At 40.2% G+C, this 14,884-nt stretch overlaps 1 protein-coding gene across 1 annotated transcript in view; it reads right to left on the bottom strand.

The window, feature by feature from the left end:
- The window catches only part of LOC107694656 (ephrin type-A receptor 4), a 41,475-nt gene extending 29,938 nt beyond the window's left edge, over positions 1 to 11,537 (bottom strand). The window contains exons 1-3 of the mRNA XM_016494339.1: positions 11,348 to 11,537; positions 10,130 to 10,197; positions 7,071 to 7,734 (exon numbers count right to left, since the gene is read on the bottom strand). Of these exons, the coding sequence (XP_016349825.1) occupies positions 7,071 to 7,734; positions 10,130 to 10,197; positions 11,348 to 11,447 (832 nt within the window). The 5' untranslated portion in view covers positions 11,448 to 11,537. The remainder of the gene's footprint in view (positions 1 to 7,070; positions 7,735 to 10,129; positions 10,198 to 11,347) is intronic.
- Positions 11,538 to 14,884: the final 3,347 nt, after the last annotated feature.

Below are 14,884 nucleotides of genomic sequence, written 5' to 3'. Positions count from 1 at the left end.
GTAATACCTAAAGGAAGTGTTCTTAATCGCAATACTGCTTTGTCCACGGAGGTTACGGGAAACAGCTTTTCCATAAGCGCCACCTGCTGTCAACGAGTGGATTTACAGAGATTTATATTTACATTCAGCCTGTGTGCAATGTGTGTTGGCAGTGTGTGTACACAACCACCCTATAATGATAAAAATCCACCCAACGTTTTTTTTTTTATCTGGTTAAATGTTTTCCCCTTTCTTAAATCGAGCCTATCTCAGATGCCTGTCTGTGTGACGTCACACAGACAGCCCCCTCCCACGATAGTTTGATTTGATTTTCAGCACAGACTGGTCTTACCTCAGACCCGCACTGAGTGAGCTGTCATCAGTAGGCCATTGTTTCACCGCCGGAGCAGATGTAGGCAAGAATGACTCCTAAGCGATTTTGCAAATCGCCTTTCCTAATAATGTGCTAATTAGCAAGTTTCACGATGAATGCGGCTAAAGTAAACAGTCCCTCAGAGAGCGGCTCGAAGAGAGGGGCGGGGTCAGCACAGCTCATTAACATTTAAAGGAAAATGCTACAAAAACGGCATGCTCTGAAAAGAGCTGTTTTTGACAGGGTAAAAAAGGTGTCTTTTACACTACCATTGAAAAATTTTAACCAAACTATGTTACAGATTTTTTCATTAAGACCCTAAAGAATCTTATCAACTTGTGGAAAATGGGCATCCTATGACCCCTTTAAAGGCTGAAATGTGAGGTTTACCTTTTTATTAAACTTTTTCAAAGCTTTATTTGAACATTTACATTAGATATTTGAACATGCTATTAAACTGTTGTCAGTCAAGTTGTCATTTAAAATCCGAACATCATTGGTAATGTTATTGTTTTAGTGATTATGCAAACAAAAAGTCATTTTATTTGTTGTTTGTTGATTTTTAAATATAAAACTTGGTGAAGTGATTTATGTGTCGGTAGTTTTTTAACATCTCCAGCACATTTTAACAATACTGTGATAATACCGATAACCGTAATAATTTTGGTCACTATAATCGTGATAAGAAATTTTCATACCATTACATCCCTACGGGGAGGATTGCATAAAGTAGCTGGGTTGGGCGCTCATGTCCGCCGTTGATGGATATCTTGTCAAATGAACACAAACCCTTTAGCATGAAGCATGTGTGGAGAGCAGCGACTAAATGGATGCTGGGTTAATCAGGGAGAATGGGAGGACAGACCCTCAAGCAGTGAGTCAATATGGCTCATCCACTCGAAAAGATATTTACCCTGGCATGCGGACGCTGAGACAGCACTGTCCGCACCACTGTACTGGTGATGCAAAAGGAGATCTGTGCTCAGCTCAGCTCTTCTGATCTAAGGGATCCAGACCGCTGGTAATGAATGTGTGCCAGACAGCGGAATTAAAATATAATTAAACACCAGAGAGATGAGACTAGTGCTATCAGAATTTCTCAAAAAGGGAACGCGGGCTAGTTCACATTAGCAAAAAAAAAGCACAGCGTGTAGTTTCAACAGACCTTCTTGGGAAATGCTCTGAATTTATCAAGGACACTAGATAGTTTGTTCTTAATCTGGGTATTTCAAACATTTTGCCTTACGAAGAAGTACAGTGATGATCTCATACCATGGTACTTTTAATATATACCATGTTATTGAATGGTTACCATTTGAACATAGTAAAAAGTATGGACATTTTTGGGGATTGCCAGATTCCTGTAAAGCACAGAAAATTTACAAGGTAAAACCAAGCACAATGGTATTACCATGATCCATTTTTATAAGTATTTCTTCATTTATTCCATTGCATAGGTGCAAACAGTTTGGCTGGTTCACATTAGCGTGTAGTTTCAGCAGTCTGTTAATTTATCAATGACACTATAAATATCCAGATTAAGTGAAATTATCCAGAAATGTTTCCTTACAAAAATGTACAATGATGGTATCAGAATACCATGGTATTTTGATGTAAACTATGGTGCTAAATGGTTAGCATATGCAAACACCACTTGAACATACAGCAAGAAACAGGGACATTACTGAGGACAGCTTCAGGGTTCCTAGAAAAGAGCGTCTGGTCACCCTAATTTACAAGGTACTTCAAAGCATACCATGGTAATACCATATTTTTCCTCATAATCTGTAAATGTTTCACCTAATCTCAGTCCTAAAATAGCATTAGCATGGGTGCAAACAGTTTGGCTAATCTGCATTAGCAAAACAGTCACAACAATTTCAACAGTCTCTCCTGAGAAATGCTGTGAATTTATCAATGATGTTAAAATACCAAAATTAAGTTGAAAATAAAAGTTACAGAAATTACTGTGATGTTACAAAGGTACAGTGATTGGATCAGAAGGTAATGGGTACTTTGAATGCTGTGATATCAAATACAATTTGAACGAACGGTAAAAAGGGCATTTGTCACCTAATCTGTGACCTAAACTATATTAGCATGGACGCTAACAGTCCGGTAGGAGGGCGACAGTCACCTCCATCCCTCACCCTTCCCACCAGTTCTGTCCTTCAGGCCGTTTTCCACCCATGGTGCATCCATCACAACATGACAACTGAAGGGCTGTGAACTGTCAGGGGAGCTTCCGTATGGGAGCATCGGATGATGATAGACAGGAAGAGGTCAAGGAGAACAACACACACATGAGCAGGCAATTGCACACATACAGACAGTGAGAGCGCGGCACAGATACACCGGCGCATCTGAACTCTGCATGCGAATTGTGAACGTCAGACTCTGTCAATTCAAAAGGTTTTGGATTTAATCATGCGAATCATATTATCCAAATGATTTCAAACATATACAGCACGCTGCCATGATCACAGAGCGAAGAGGATCCCAACCTTTGCTCCTCTCGCTAAAAGGACGAGCCGCCCATTGTTTTTGAGAGACAAGTTTGCTGGCTTTGCATTTCATGGACAAAATATGCAAATGACGTATTTGTTTCATATCAAAGAGCACCTCTCTCCATCTCTCTCTTTGCCGGGACAGCTGACAGTCCATTCAGGGGACGATGGAGGGGCTCATAGGGGAGAACTGAGGAGGATCGTGACAGGAATCAACATATGTGCTTGCCATCAAAAGCAAAAAGGAAGTGATGAATATTCATAGGTAGGAGCATTTTGGCAGGCGGCGTCTATTGTTTAACAAAGAAAAGAGCAAAAACGACTCACAGCTGAGGATGATGAGTCTCATACACCTGCTCATAATTATGACAGCAATGAGATACACATGCAAGCTTATTCTAATTAGGCACACAAACAACCGCACACAGGTGCTAAGGTGCAAAGTTTACACCGGAAAAAAAAAAGCTGTACCTCAACAATAACACATGATAACCAGATCAATACCTCCCCTCAAGTACACCAATTTGCTTAATGTGTGATTAAAGAAAAAATTTACTTTTGCTCAGTAAATTTCTTGAGAGTTCTCTCAGAGTCTATCTCAGCTTACATACATAATGTCTTGTCAAGCATTGTTTTCCTTCCAGTTACACAAGGCGCTGTCTGTTCTGATTCAAAGATCAGTTTCATATTATCACACCTTCCCAACATGCTCTAGTTTTCAAACTCTTTATCTTTTCTAATTACTTAAATATGCGTGAGCTGTTTTACATTAGCACCCATTAAAAAATAATGTGGCAGCACCATGGTTGAATGATGTATCAGATGGTAATTTTATATACATTATCACTCTTGAATTGCAAGGTACATCAAAAACATCATAGTATCACTTACCAAAAAGTATCACAGTACTGACATAATTTTTTAGACATGGTATTACCATGTTTTTTTTTTTTTTAGATTTACCATGGTAATACCCAGGGCCGTTTTAACCATAGGGCTAGGCGGGGCTGAAGCCCCGGTATATATATATATATATCATTATTGTGATGGGGGGCCCTGCAGTAAGTCATAGCCCCGGGGCCCAGTGCGGTCTTAATGTGGCCCTGGTAATACCATGGCATCACTTCCTACTGTGGTGGTACTACTGTGGTGCAGTGGCTTTGACATATACCATGGTGCTGAAATTCATTTACTGCTTTACTTCCAAGAATGCCATGATGCTACTATGTTAAATGTGTAAAATAGCATGTAAATATTACAAAAGTACCAAAAATTACCATGGTACTATCATGTTTTTTGGACATTTTGACATGTCTTTTGAAATATCTTGACGTACCATTTAAACACTACGGTACATGAATTTCAGTACCACAGTATGGTGTCAACGTACCACGGTACTACTATGTTTGTTAGGACATGTATCATGGAGTAGCACCAATACTTCTTTTGTACAAGATACTATCATGAGGGTATAATTTTGCAATAATACCATAGTACTTTTTTGTTAGGGGCATATTAGTCAAAAGAGCTAAAAACTCACTTGAGTTGGTTAGATTTTTTTCCATGCAATCATGTTGTTTCACTAACTATGTGTACGTCTATAGTGTATAGTGAAACACTGAGAGTGGGCTGTCATTCTCCATTGCAGCCTAGCACCTCAGCGGGCTTTTACACGTCTCCAGCTCGCCGGACGCCCACTAACAAACAGAGATTTCCTCTCTGTCCTCACCTCCTACTCAACACAGCAGATGAGCAGTGAGAAAACAACAAACTCTTATAAGGATGAAAAGACACCAAATCCTCTGGCCAAGTCTGTTCCATTCACCAACTGAACGGCGGCTGTTTTGTGGCCTTGTCTCACTCTTCTGTTCTTGGACCTGTTCGTCTAGGCTGCAGCTGTCAAAATTTTGACGTCTTAATAAATCTCGGCCATGACCCCTGTCTCTCGGGGAGGAGAGAAGGATAAAGCCAGGGGTCACCCCTGACCCTGTCTAGTGTTCCTCCCCTCTCGCCCCCATCCCCGATCACGGCATCCCAACAATTGGGGAGAGGCTCCCATTGAGGCCTTCTGGGGTATGGGGGCTTGTATCCCTTATCTTCAATGGGCTTTTTCACAAGGTCCTCGGGACACCCGATTGAGAAAGTTCTCGCCCTCTCCTACACCCTCACACTGAAGGTGAACCTCTGCATCCTTCCCCAGGCCTCGGCTGCACACACGGACTTATTCAACTGACAGTGACTCCCATCTGCATGCTGGGGTAGAAAGCCACCTTTTGAACCCGTCTCAATGAGGAAACAACTGCCTGTTGCCTTGCTGAAGTCAGCATGTGATGGCTTAATCAGCCATTGATGACAGGCTCAAGCTGCAATAAGACAGATATAAAGAAGATGGTCTTAGGATATATAAAGAACGAGCCTAGGAAATTTATGAAAGCTGGAATTTTGGCTGCTAAATATTTTGTGAATTTTTATTTGTTTTTATTGGTCACTTTTCCCATTAACCAATATCAAAAATTAATTTGTTTAGAAACTTTTCAATTTTTAACAACAAATAAGGATTCTTTGGATTTTTTTCTGCTGTTCAGTAGGTGTGATTTATACAGTACTTGCACTGTCAACATATTTTTAGCAATGCATTTTTATATTTTCTAGATGTTTTTTTTTCATTAATTTTAAATTGTATATGCAAGACATTAAAATGGACATGCAAGATCAATAAATGTAAAATTGGCGATGCAGCACTGGCCTGAAAGAGCAATGAGTGATGGTTTTGTGAACTAACATGAAACCTGATCCTTATAGTTCAGTCCTGTGCAGAGAAGTACCCAGAAATTAAACAAATTATCCTCTACATATATCAGATTTTGGGACTTGAAGGGCTTTTTAATTGATGTGTGAGATGGGAAATGAAACCTGAAAACTTTTGCCTATGCCAAACAACAGAAATATTAAAAATGCTCTCTTCCAAATATCTCAGAGTAATGAAATCATCATTGCAAGCCCTGAAGTGATTTAAGTAAAATGTTCCACCAAATGTCTGTGTGGAAACACCGTTCTGCTCTCGGTAAATTACAGCCTCTTTCCTTTATTTAAACATATCTGAACGTCAAAAGAGAGCAGAGGGAGAGAGAAGGAAAGCTAAGAAGCGAGTGGGGAACCCGGCCGCTGCCAGTGAGCTCTGCTAATAAAAGAGTGCCCGAGAAAAATGGCCAGATCTCTGAGAATGGCTTTTCCCAGTGTACCCCATTCAGCCACCCACACAAGCACATCCACTGAGAGATCGCCCACGGTGAATGCTGACTACCCCCCTTGAGCCCGCTGGAACCCTAAATTACAGCCCGTATTTGTCATGCAATTAGCCCGCTGAGATAGCGCTCATAAATAAAGGCCGTTAGACTGGCCAGTCGGCCGTTTATCACCCTGCTCAAGTGATGACCCTCTTCTGGACCAGACAGAAAAGAAAGAAAGGGCGTGCTAAAACTGCCTACATGTCCTCTGGCTCTTCCTTTTTGCCTGCACTGACCTCAGCATTACCCCAAACAGTATATCACAGCTTTTTCCATGCCGTATGGCCTGACTACGGACACTGGGAATCAAAGCCAGCATGGAGAAAGAGAAATGCCCCTCTGGTGACAGAAGCAATCTATCTGATCCTCTCCTTTTCTTCTTTTATCTTTCCTGCTCTTTCAGTGTTTTGCCAATCACGTCTATACCCTTTAATGTGAACTGAAAACCATCGCACATGCTCTTGAGAGATAGCAAAGGAGAACGAGAGCGAAAAGGGTACGAGAGCCTTGGCCCATGATCTAATTAAGCGGATTCTGCTCATAAACCACACGGCTGTTGCTCCAACAAAATAATTAGTGCCAACGTTTCTCATGCACAAATCCACAGGGAGGTGTTTTGATATCAAACAGGGCAATTCATAATCATAACCAGACCTCTCGAATGGCAACACTAGCTTAATCCACAGTGATCTGCCGAGTACCCAGCTGTCTCACATCCCTGAGGGGGGGAAAAGTGTATCCAGGTCAGCTTCTCTTATAATGATCTCATGTTAAATTATAGAATATTTCGCTGCTGAGAGATCAGGGTATTTATTTATTTTTTTTACTTTTCATGTGGGAGGTGCATAAATCTCGACTCATAAAAGAACCTGGTGAAATGCTCTGTTGGAAAAAATGGAGCGAGGGCATTATCTGAGCTCTTACCTTGGCATGTTCCTCCGTGTTCCTCATAGCCAGGGTTACACAAACAGTTTCCAATAGGCACCAGCCATTCTCCATCTGCTCCGCAGTACATTTTAGGGACCTCACGTTCCTCTGAATTGTCCACACAGGATCCACGTACCTCCACTAGCGATGAGGTGTCCGCCCCGGTGGTTGTGTCTGGAAACTGGGCCAGGTTGCGTACGGTGAGGGGGCATTTCTTATAGAGGATCCGTACGGATACCAGAGCGATGCAGGCTCCGACATCCTGGAATGCCAGGTAGAAGCCCTTCCGTGTCAAAATTCCCACATCACGAACTTCCGTGTTCAGCTTCATGATACGGTCTCCTATGTCCACCTGCGTGAAGCTCTCGTCGGCTGCGATGGTGTCGATTTTGGTGAACTGGTTCTCTCGAATGTACCGCTCTTTGTCATTGTTGGACTCGTAGTAGTAGAGGTTAAAGGTCTCCTTGCAGGTTCCCATGACTCCTGGCAAGCTGTTGCAGTCACGCAGAGTGAATTTGATCTCGATGTAGACGCGCTGAGCTCCACCACGGGGGATCCAGTCCGTTCGGAGCCAGTTGTTCTGGTTGGGTTCCATTACGTTGCATACCTGGTACGTCCTGATTGGCGTATTCTTCTCATCCATGATGCTCACTTCTTCCCACTGTGAGAGAGACAGAGAGGTAAGTAGGCCTATAGAAATTCTACTGGGGAGACTTTTGTTAAAGCAGGTGCACACAATTCCAGTCCTGATGCTGGAGATGTTCCACAAACTAACAGCTACAATGATGCAATGATTTCATTGATTACGATATGCTAATGAGAATTTAATCACACATCTGCCAGATTCTGTGCACTTATGTGCATGTGCTGCTCCAAAAATTAAAGAGACAGTTCACCCCTAAAAATGAAAAGTCTGTAATCATTTACTCTCCTTAAACCCTTTTGACTGCCTTTCTTCTGCAGCACACAAAACAAGATATTCTGAAGTATTTTTCAATTGCATTTTTAAAATATATTTTTGTGTTCCACAGAAGAAAAAAGTCATACAGGTTTAGAAAGGACATGAAGGTGAGTAAATGATGACAGAATTTTTTCATTTTTAGGTGAACAATCCCTTTTGGACAAGCAGTTTTAATTATCAGTTTTTACACTGTTTTTGCAAACAAACTCTTTGGCCATTAAAAAAATCATCATAATCGGGATAATATGATTCTTCAAAGCATTGTTAAGATCAATTTCTGCACATCAGAATAGCAAGTAATGTTTAAGCCTTCTAGATGTTTTGGGAGGTAGTTGTGGCAACATGTAAAATTAAATTGAAACTAAGGCCAAAATATGGTTTTCAGTAATAATACACCATTACAAACACCGTAGCACATATACCAAACAAATGCAGTGACCAGCAACATTTACAAGAACACCCTGACTTCCTGTTCACCATTAATCCCATATTAGGCCATTGTAATACTATGGGGCCTAGAGTTTGACGCTTCCTGCTGGTGAGAGTTTCAAATGAGACGTTCGCAGTGAAGAAGAGTTTTGAAAAGACCTGTCACAATATATGACGCTGTCTTTTCTTCTTGCTATTTCACTCTTTGTAAGTCGTAAGTGTAGAAATCCCAGCTGTCACACTGATAAAGCTGTACATTTGGCCCATTTGCGTGAGCGAGGGGGCTCTGTCGGGACCCTGTCAATCAAATGGTCTGTTGAGATAAAGCAGCAGAGGGTGGGGGAGCACATTTCTTCAAATTCCAAGTTCACCATTAAACCTGAAACCAACCAAAGTAGTACGTAGAGAACAACGTTTCGGTCCCATGACCTTCATCAGGTATACAAAAATATATCATATGTATCATTGCAGTGATTGGTCACTTGTTGTTTTTAAATGAGGTTGTGCATTAACAATTTTGGTATGCCTGATGAAGGTCATGGGACCGAAATGTAAATATATATGTGCAAGTATCGATAGTGTGCGGGACTGTTGAGTTTTTTTGTATTTGGCCTTGGTTTGGTATGTTTTCCTACGCACCTATCTATTACCTTCAGGTGTGCGAGGTTAATTGTTAATAGACAAATATTTGTAATAATGTTGGTTACAACATCCATTTTTTCACCTAATTCATAATATAATTAATCACAATAACAGTAACAATAATAGTGACTAAATACAAGGTGCTTGTGCTACTTTAACACATTTAATTGATATAATTGCATAATAATTATAATCAAGTATGAATATTAGTGTCAAGTGTGGTTAAAAATTAAAACAAAACTTTTTATATAAATCATATAATGTGTGTATAATTAACTTGAGGTAAATAGCACTTGTTCTTTCCAAAGAAAAAAAATGCATATATATATATATATATATATATATATATATACTGTATATATATAATTAATTCTTAGCACTTAACACTTAAATTCTTAAACATTAGCACATAGCCTTTTTTCATCAGCCTATCTGTACTCATTTTAGCAAGCCAAAAAAGACAAGCCTCATTGTTGTATATGCAAAGTACAGTACACGGAGCACAAGAAAATTCTCGAATTTTAAGATGTCAACTCTATGATGTAAAGAAAGGAATATAATTATGAAGCATAAAATTTCTAAATGAATTATCCTGAGCACAAGCACTTAAACTCAAGTCGTTTCTCAGTCTGTATGAAACATCAAATTATAAGAACAAAGCCATTTCATCTGTCAGGGTTTATAATTATGGATGTTTGTATAGGTCTCATTAGTCTTCTGTGCTTCATCTATGCACTAATGCAGAAAATACTGATTGCATACAGTGTGATGCCTCTTAAGCCGTTTTCCTTTTTTTTTTAGTGGGGCTTTGGCACAACATGAGGCCTTGGTTAGATCCTGTACCTTCTTAGTGTGAAACAGCAATTCTGCTGTGCTCAGAAAAGGTTCTTTCATTTCTCTAGTCTGCTTTTTCATGTGCAAATATAATTTTCAAGACAATAAACATCTTCAAGAGTTACCAATAGAGATTTTTCCACACAAATACAAATGTAAAAGCAACATTGTTTATCCTCTGTAAACTCACCCCTCCTTCCGTCGGACTCGCAACCCATTTCAATTCTCCTTGCACAGTTCTCGAGTCCAGCAGCGTCACTGCCGAAAGACAAAATGCTGTGAGTTACTGAAGATGGATCATCAACCTCCTTATGACTAGATCAAACTACCTCTTAAGTCACAACTTGTTTTTGCTGCTACGCTTTTGTTCCCAACTGCACAAAGTTATTACACTCTCCATTTCCTTGATGTAAACTGATTTAGGCTTATAAGGCTATTTATTGGATATGGTTAAATAATACAAGTGAATATTTGGCCAAAATATGTATTTTATAAAATTTGATTGCAGCATGATTATGTACTGCTTTAATCAGTATTCTAAGTTGGCTATTGTCCAAGCAAAATTAGGTCCTCTGAGAGAGGAAAATAATCTGTGGAATGAACATGCAAAGAATATATAAAAGGCTTATGTTCACATTTTTATTATTATTATTATTATTATTATTTGTAAGGGTTTCAGAATTTAAAATGAGCAGACACAATAAATGTATTATATATATATATATATATATATATATATACACACACACACACACACACACACACACACACACACATACATTTATAAATATATATGAAATTTGAGATTTAATGCCACGACAAGCCATAATATATTTATTAAAATTAAAAGCGTGCAGTGAAATGCGACATTTACGAGAATTTAATTGAGACTATAAGTATACATTATACTGCAATGCTTGTATCTGTTTCGTGCGCGTCTCTGAATTTCATGCATTTCACTAGTGAAAACACTCCAAGGAAATAATAAAGTCGTGAACTACTTATATTTTCCTTTCTGGTCATCCATGCGCATTTCATGAAATATGAATCAATAAATAAAGATATGTGCAAAAAATAGGTTCCAGTAAAATTAAAAATCGGTTGAACCAGAGTGTTTACTCCCAATAGAGTCCGAGTTTAACTTCGTTTGATGAAAAAACGCTCAGTCTTCCATTAGATCTGCGGATTTGGGAGCCAAAGACACTTGGAGATCCCCAAAGGGACTTTCGGAGAAAAATGTTATAATTCCTTTTCGCTGACGGGATAAAGTCTCAAAATAAAAAAACAAACAAAAAAAAAAAAACAGATGGCAGTCATACAGTGTGCCACTCTACCATCCCATGTCGTAACCCAAACAACAACAAATAACTCTTGTAGCCTAGAGATTTTCCCTTGGTTTGGTCCTTACCTTCATTAGGAGGGTAGACCCGTGCGGTTAATGCGAAAGTCGGTATCCAGATTATTAGCGCAAAAGTCGCTGTGAACACAAGTGCAGCCATTGGTGTCATTTCGTGTGCGTCTCCTCCGCTCCGCGCACGGACCGAAGTTGCGTCTGTCCCGGTGGAATTAGCGTTTGAGAGTGATGCACAGAGCGCAGCTGAACACCGCCGAGGGGCGGATCTTTACTTCCTGACGTGCCTGTCACAGCGAGACACCATTCGGGTAAATAGCCAGCCCATTTTTCAGGTAGCCTATATGATAAATGAAGAATTGTATAAGTATAAAAAAGTCTTTCTTCTTTCAGTCTTTCGCGTATCATAAAAACCGCGTGTGAGAGAGATAGAGTGCGCGTCTGAAAGAGAACGCGCTAAAGAGAAATAGGCTAGAGAGCGGCTGTTGTTAAAATGCTACTTTTACATACAGAACATGGTCCATAATGTATTGGAAATACCCTGATCATAATTATTATAGCTGTATAGCCTACGTCATACATAAGTCTGTATGGAGCGTGCAACTCATTAAAGTTAAGCTAAACAGCCATATAGTGGGAAGAGCTAGTGCGCCGTCTAGTGTTTGCAATTTATCTCCTATCCACAACACTCAAACAAAAGGCAAATTTCTAAACTTGCTAGGTCGTGGATAAATAAGCTTAGCCTACTTCTATTACATTACTAACAGACAATTTATTCAGGGGAAACGGACTACGTTACTTCAATAATTATTATTCAAACATTAATCATAAAATATAAGAGAATGGGGAAAAAAACATAAATCTGACCACTTTCAGTTTGCATCCAGATTTAAACTGCAGTGCTTAGTGCTACAGTTTCAGCAGAGATAAAAGTATTTTTTGCAAATCGGTTCTTTCAAACAATTTAAATAGGGTTTTAATTACAAAGATTCAGCAGTTATTTTACGTCTCGGCACAATGGCGTCATTGATATACTGGCGTAGCACATTACATAAGTTCAAATAAACACATATTGCCGAAAGAGAACCGCTTGGGCCGACTGACTTAGATTCGTGAAGGAATTGTTCAGACTGGTTTTGTGAACCGGATCACTCAACTTTAAAAGAAGGATTCATTCGCAAATCGGTCGTCGCTATTCAGTATGTGTTGCTGCAAAGCCTAAAAGTTATTAAATGTTAGGGTGAGACCCTTTATGCCTTTATCAACTGGACGCCTACTCTCCTGCCCCTGTCAATCAATCGTTTCACGACGCCCACAACCAGGTTGCGCACCAAACGCGTCTTTTCCATCGTTGGATTCCATCAATAGCAGCAGATGCGCCGATTTCGCTTCACGCTTTCCACTGACTTACTGCATGCGCCCACCTGATGAGCCAATCCACATCCTGTAACGGGGAGCGGGGCTCGCTGTGTGCTGACAACTTTGACAACAGGGTGTTTGCATATCGATGGGCTGCAAGGGAGAGTAACTGACTTAAGTTATTGGGTACCGCCTTCGAGGCTGATGGATCTGTAAGAGACAAGGCATGTTTATACTTGAACATTAACAGTTGTAGCAGCACTTCATTGTTGTGTCACTAAAGATAAATGCTGATGGCTGCAATAAAGCTAGATAGAGTGTTTTGCTTAAATAAAAATAACCCTTGCATGATATATCCACAATGACTTACAAAATGTGGAAAAAACAGGCACACTTTGGCGTCACATGACTTTCTTAAAGCATTAAAGACAAATTCCATGTATTTTTCTCATTATACCTAACAGATCGGTTTGATTGATATTATTATATAGCTTAACATTAACCTCAAAATCTCAATTTAGGCTACATTTACAGCCCACTTAACCATTCTGGTGTAGGTTTTATTTAACAATTTGTTCAGTTTATTTTTTATTTTTATTTCATGTTTATTGTATGAATTTGAGATTGATTGCTTTTTAGTCTCTGATAGAAGGTGGGAGCTTACTAAATGTTTCTAAAACAAAATTTAAAGGTTAATGATCAATATTTTCTGAAGGAACCTCCTTCACTTAACATTTGTTGAGAAAAAAGTAAACTTTTCAGTTTCACGCCACATTTTGTACCCTTATCATAGAAAGTGCCAGATGGTAAAAAATGTTGTAATCAAGTGCTCACAGTAAAGAATGTGTCTTCAGCTGTTGGTTTAAAGTTGGTCTCAGTGGATTGGATGAAGACTTGAAACATGTTCCGCCGCCTTCTCAGACTTTAACATTCAAGATCCGTCTGACCACAGCTAGCGTTTCCTGTTTATGTATAGGCCAGAGAAGCTACGTTTTTGTTCTTTTCCATATACATTTGGGGCCTCTCTGGGATCTCTCGTTTTTAATAGCATTAGGCTGAGGAGCAGGTGACGTCCGTGACTTTGTCTCTAGGGCCACGATCGAAACGCTTTGTAGCGACACCGTTGCTCCGGCGAAACCATCTCGGCCAGCATAATGAAGTCGGGAGGAGCATCTGGCGTTCTGAGATGGGCGCCCAACATCGATTGTCACTCAGTTTGACGAAGAGAATGGCGTTTTATTTTCTCGATCTGCACGAAAGACTGCGCAATCATAAAGGTGCAATTAGCCGAGGAGGAGGCGGTTCACTTTTAGCAGTCTCGGCCAATCGCTTCTGCTCATATCGGTGAAGGCCTATTGATCGCGTTATGGCCAGTGGGCGGGGAGTCGCCACAGGCAGGGGTGTGTTTGTGCGAGGCTTTGCTCTGGGCCGTTGTGTTTGGTCATTTGTGTCACAGTTTTTTTTGATTGATTACCGTCAGATCATTTTCCATTCTCTTTCTGGATTCTCGGGTCTCCTGACTGAATTCCCTGAACGGCGCCCCCACACTCGGTTTTGTTCTCCGAGCCCCAGATGGCATCTGCCCACACATCTGTATTGTGCAACGCTAACACAGGCCTCCAGACAGAGTGCACCCGGGACCCCCAAGGGACACTGTGCAGTCTGTAATTGCCAACTTCGAGCAAGACAACGCTCTTCTACTTTCTGTACGCCCCTTGTTCTGGCCTCTCTCAGAACCTTCCAAACAACGTACACTCATATCCGATGGAACTCCGCTCTAATGCGTACATCCTGTGCACATGCAAACATTGAACATGTGATGGATTGGTTAAAATGTAGTAGAGGCAGGCCAAATTGAAAGGATGGCCTCAGCAGTCTGAAGAAGCGTGTGGGTGTTTGTGATTGAGAAACAAAGGAACTGAAGGAGAGCTTTGGGCTGTTCAGTTTTTTTTCTGTATTCTGTTTAAAGCTTTAAAATACAGCACAGGTGGTTATTTCACCCTCAGCTCGATTGAGATGTGACCGAGTCCAATAAAATAGGAGATTGATTGGTTTTCCATCTTCAATAAAGATGTACGCTTACTAGATGTTTCTATAGCTTTTCAGAGGAACCAAATGAGGAGAGAAGTTTCTTTGTTAGAACGTGCCTGTCTTTCAGTAAATCCAAAAAGACCTTGCTGAGGTTTTTGCATAAAATCCTCTCTCTCCTTCTGATAAAGATGAGGCAACCCGATC

This window comes from Sinocyclocheilus anshuiensis, unplaced genomic scaffold (genome assembly GCF_001515605.1).
Source record: "Sinocyclocheilus anshuiensis isolate Anshui unplaced genomic scaffold, SAMN03320099.WGS_v1.1 scaffold1638, whole genome shotgun sequence".
NCBI lineage: Eukaryota > Metazoa > Chordata > Actinopteri > Cypriniformes > Cyprinidae > Sinocyclocheilus > Sinocyclocheilus anshuiensis.
The sequence above is the reverse complement of the archived record's forward strand: the minus strand, read 5'-3'. Positions and strand labels throughout refer to the sequence as shown.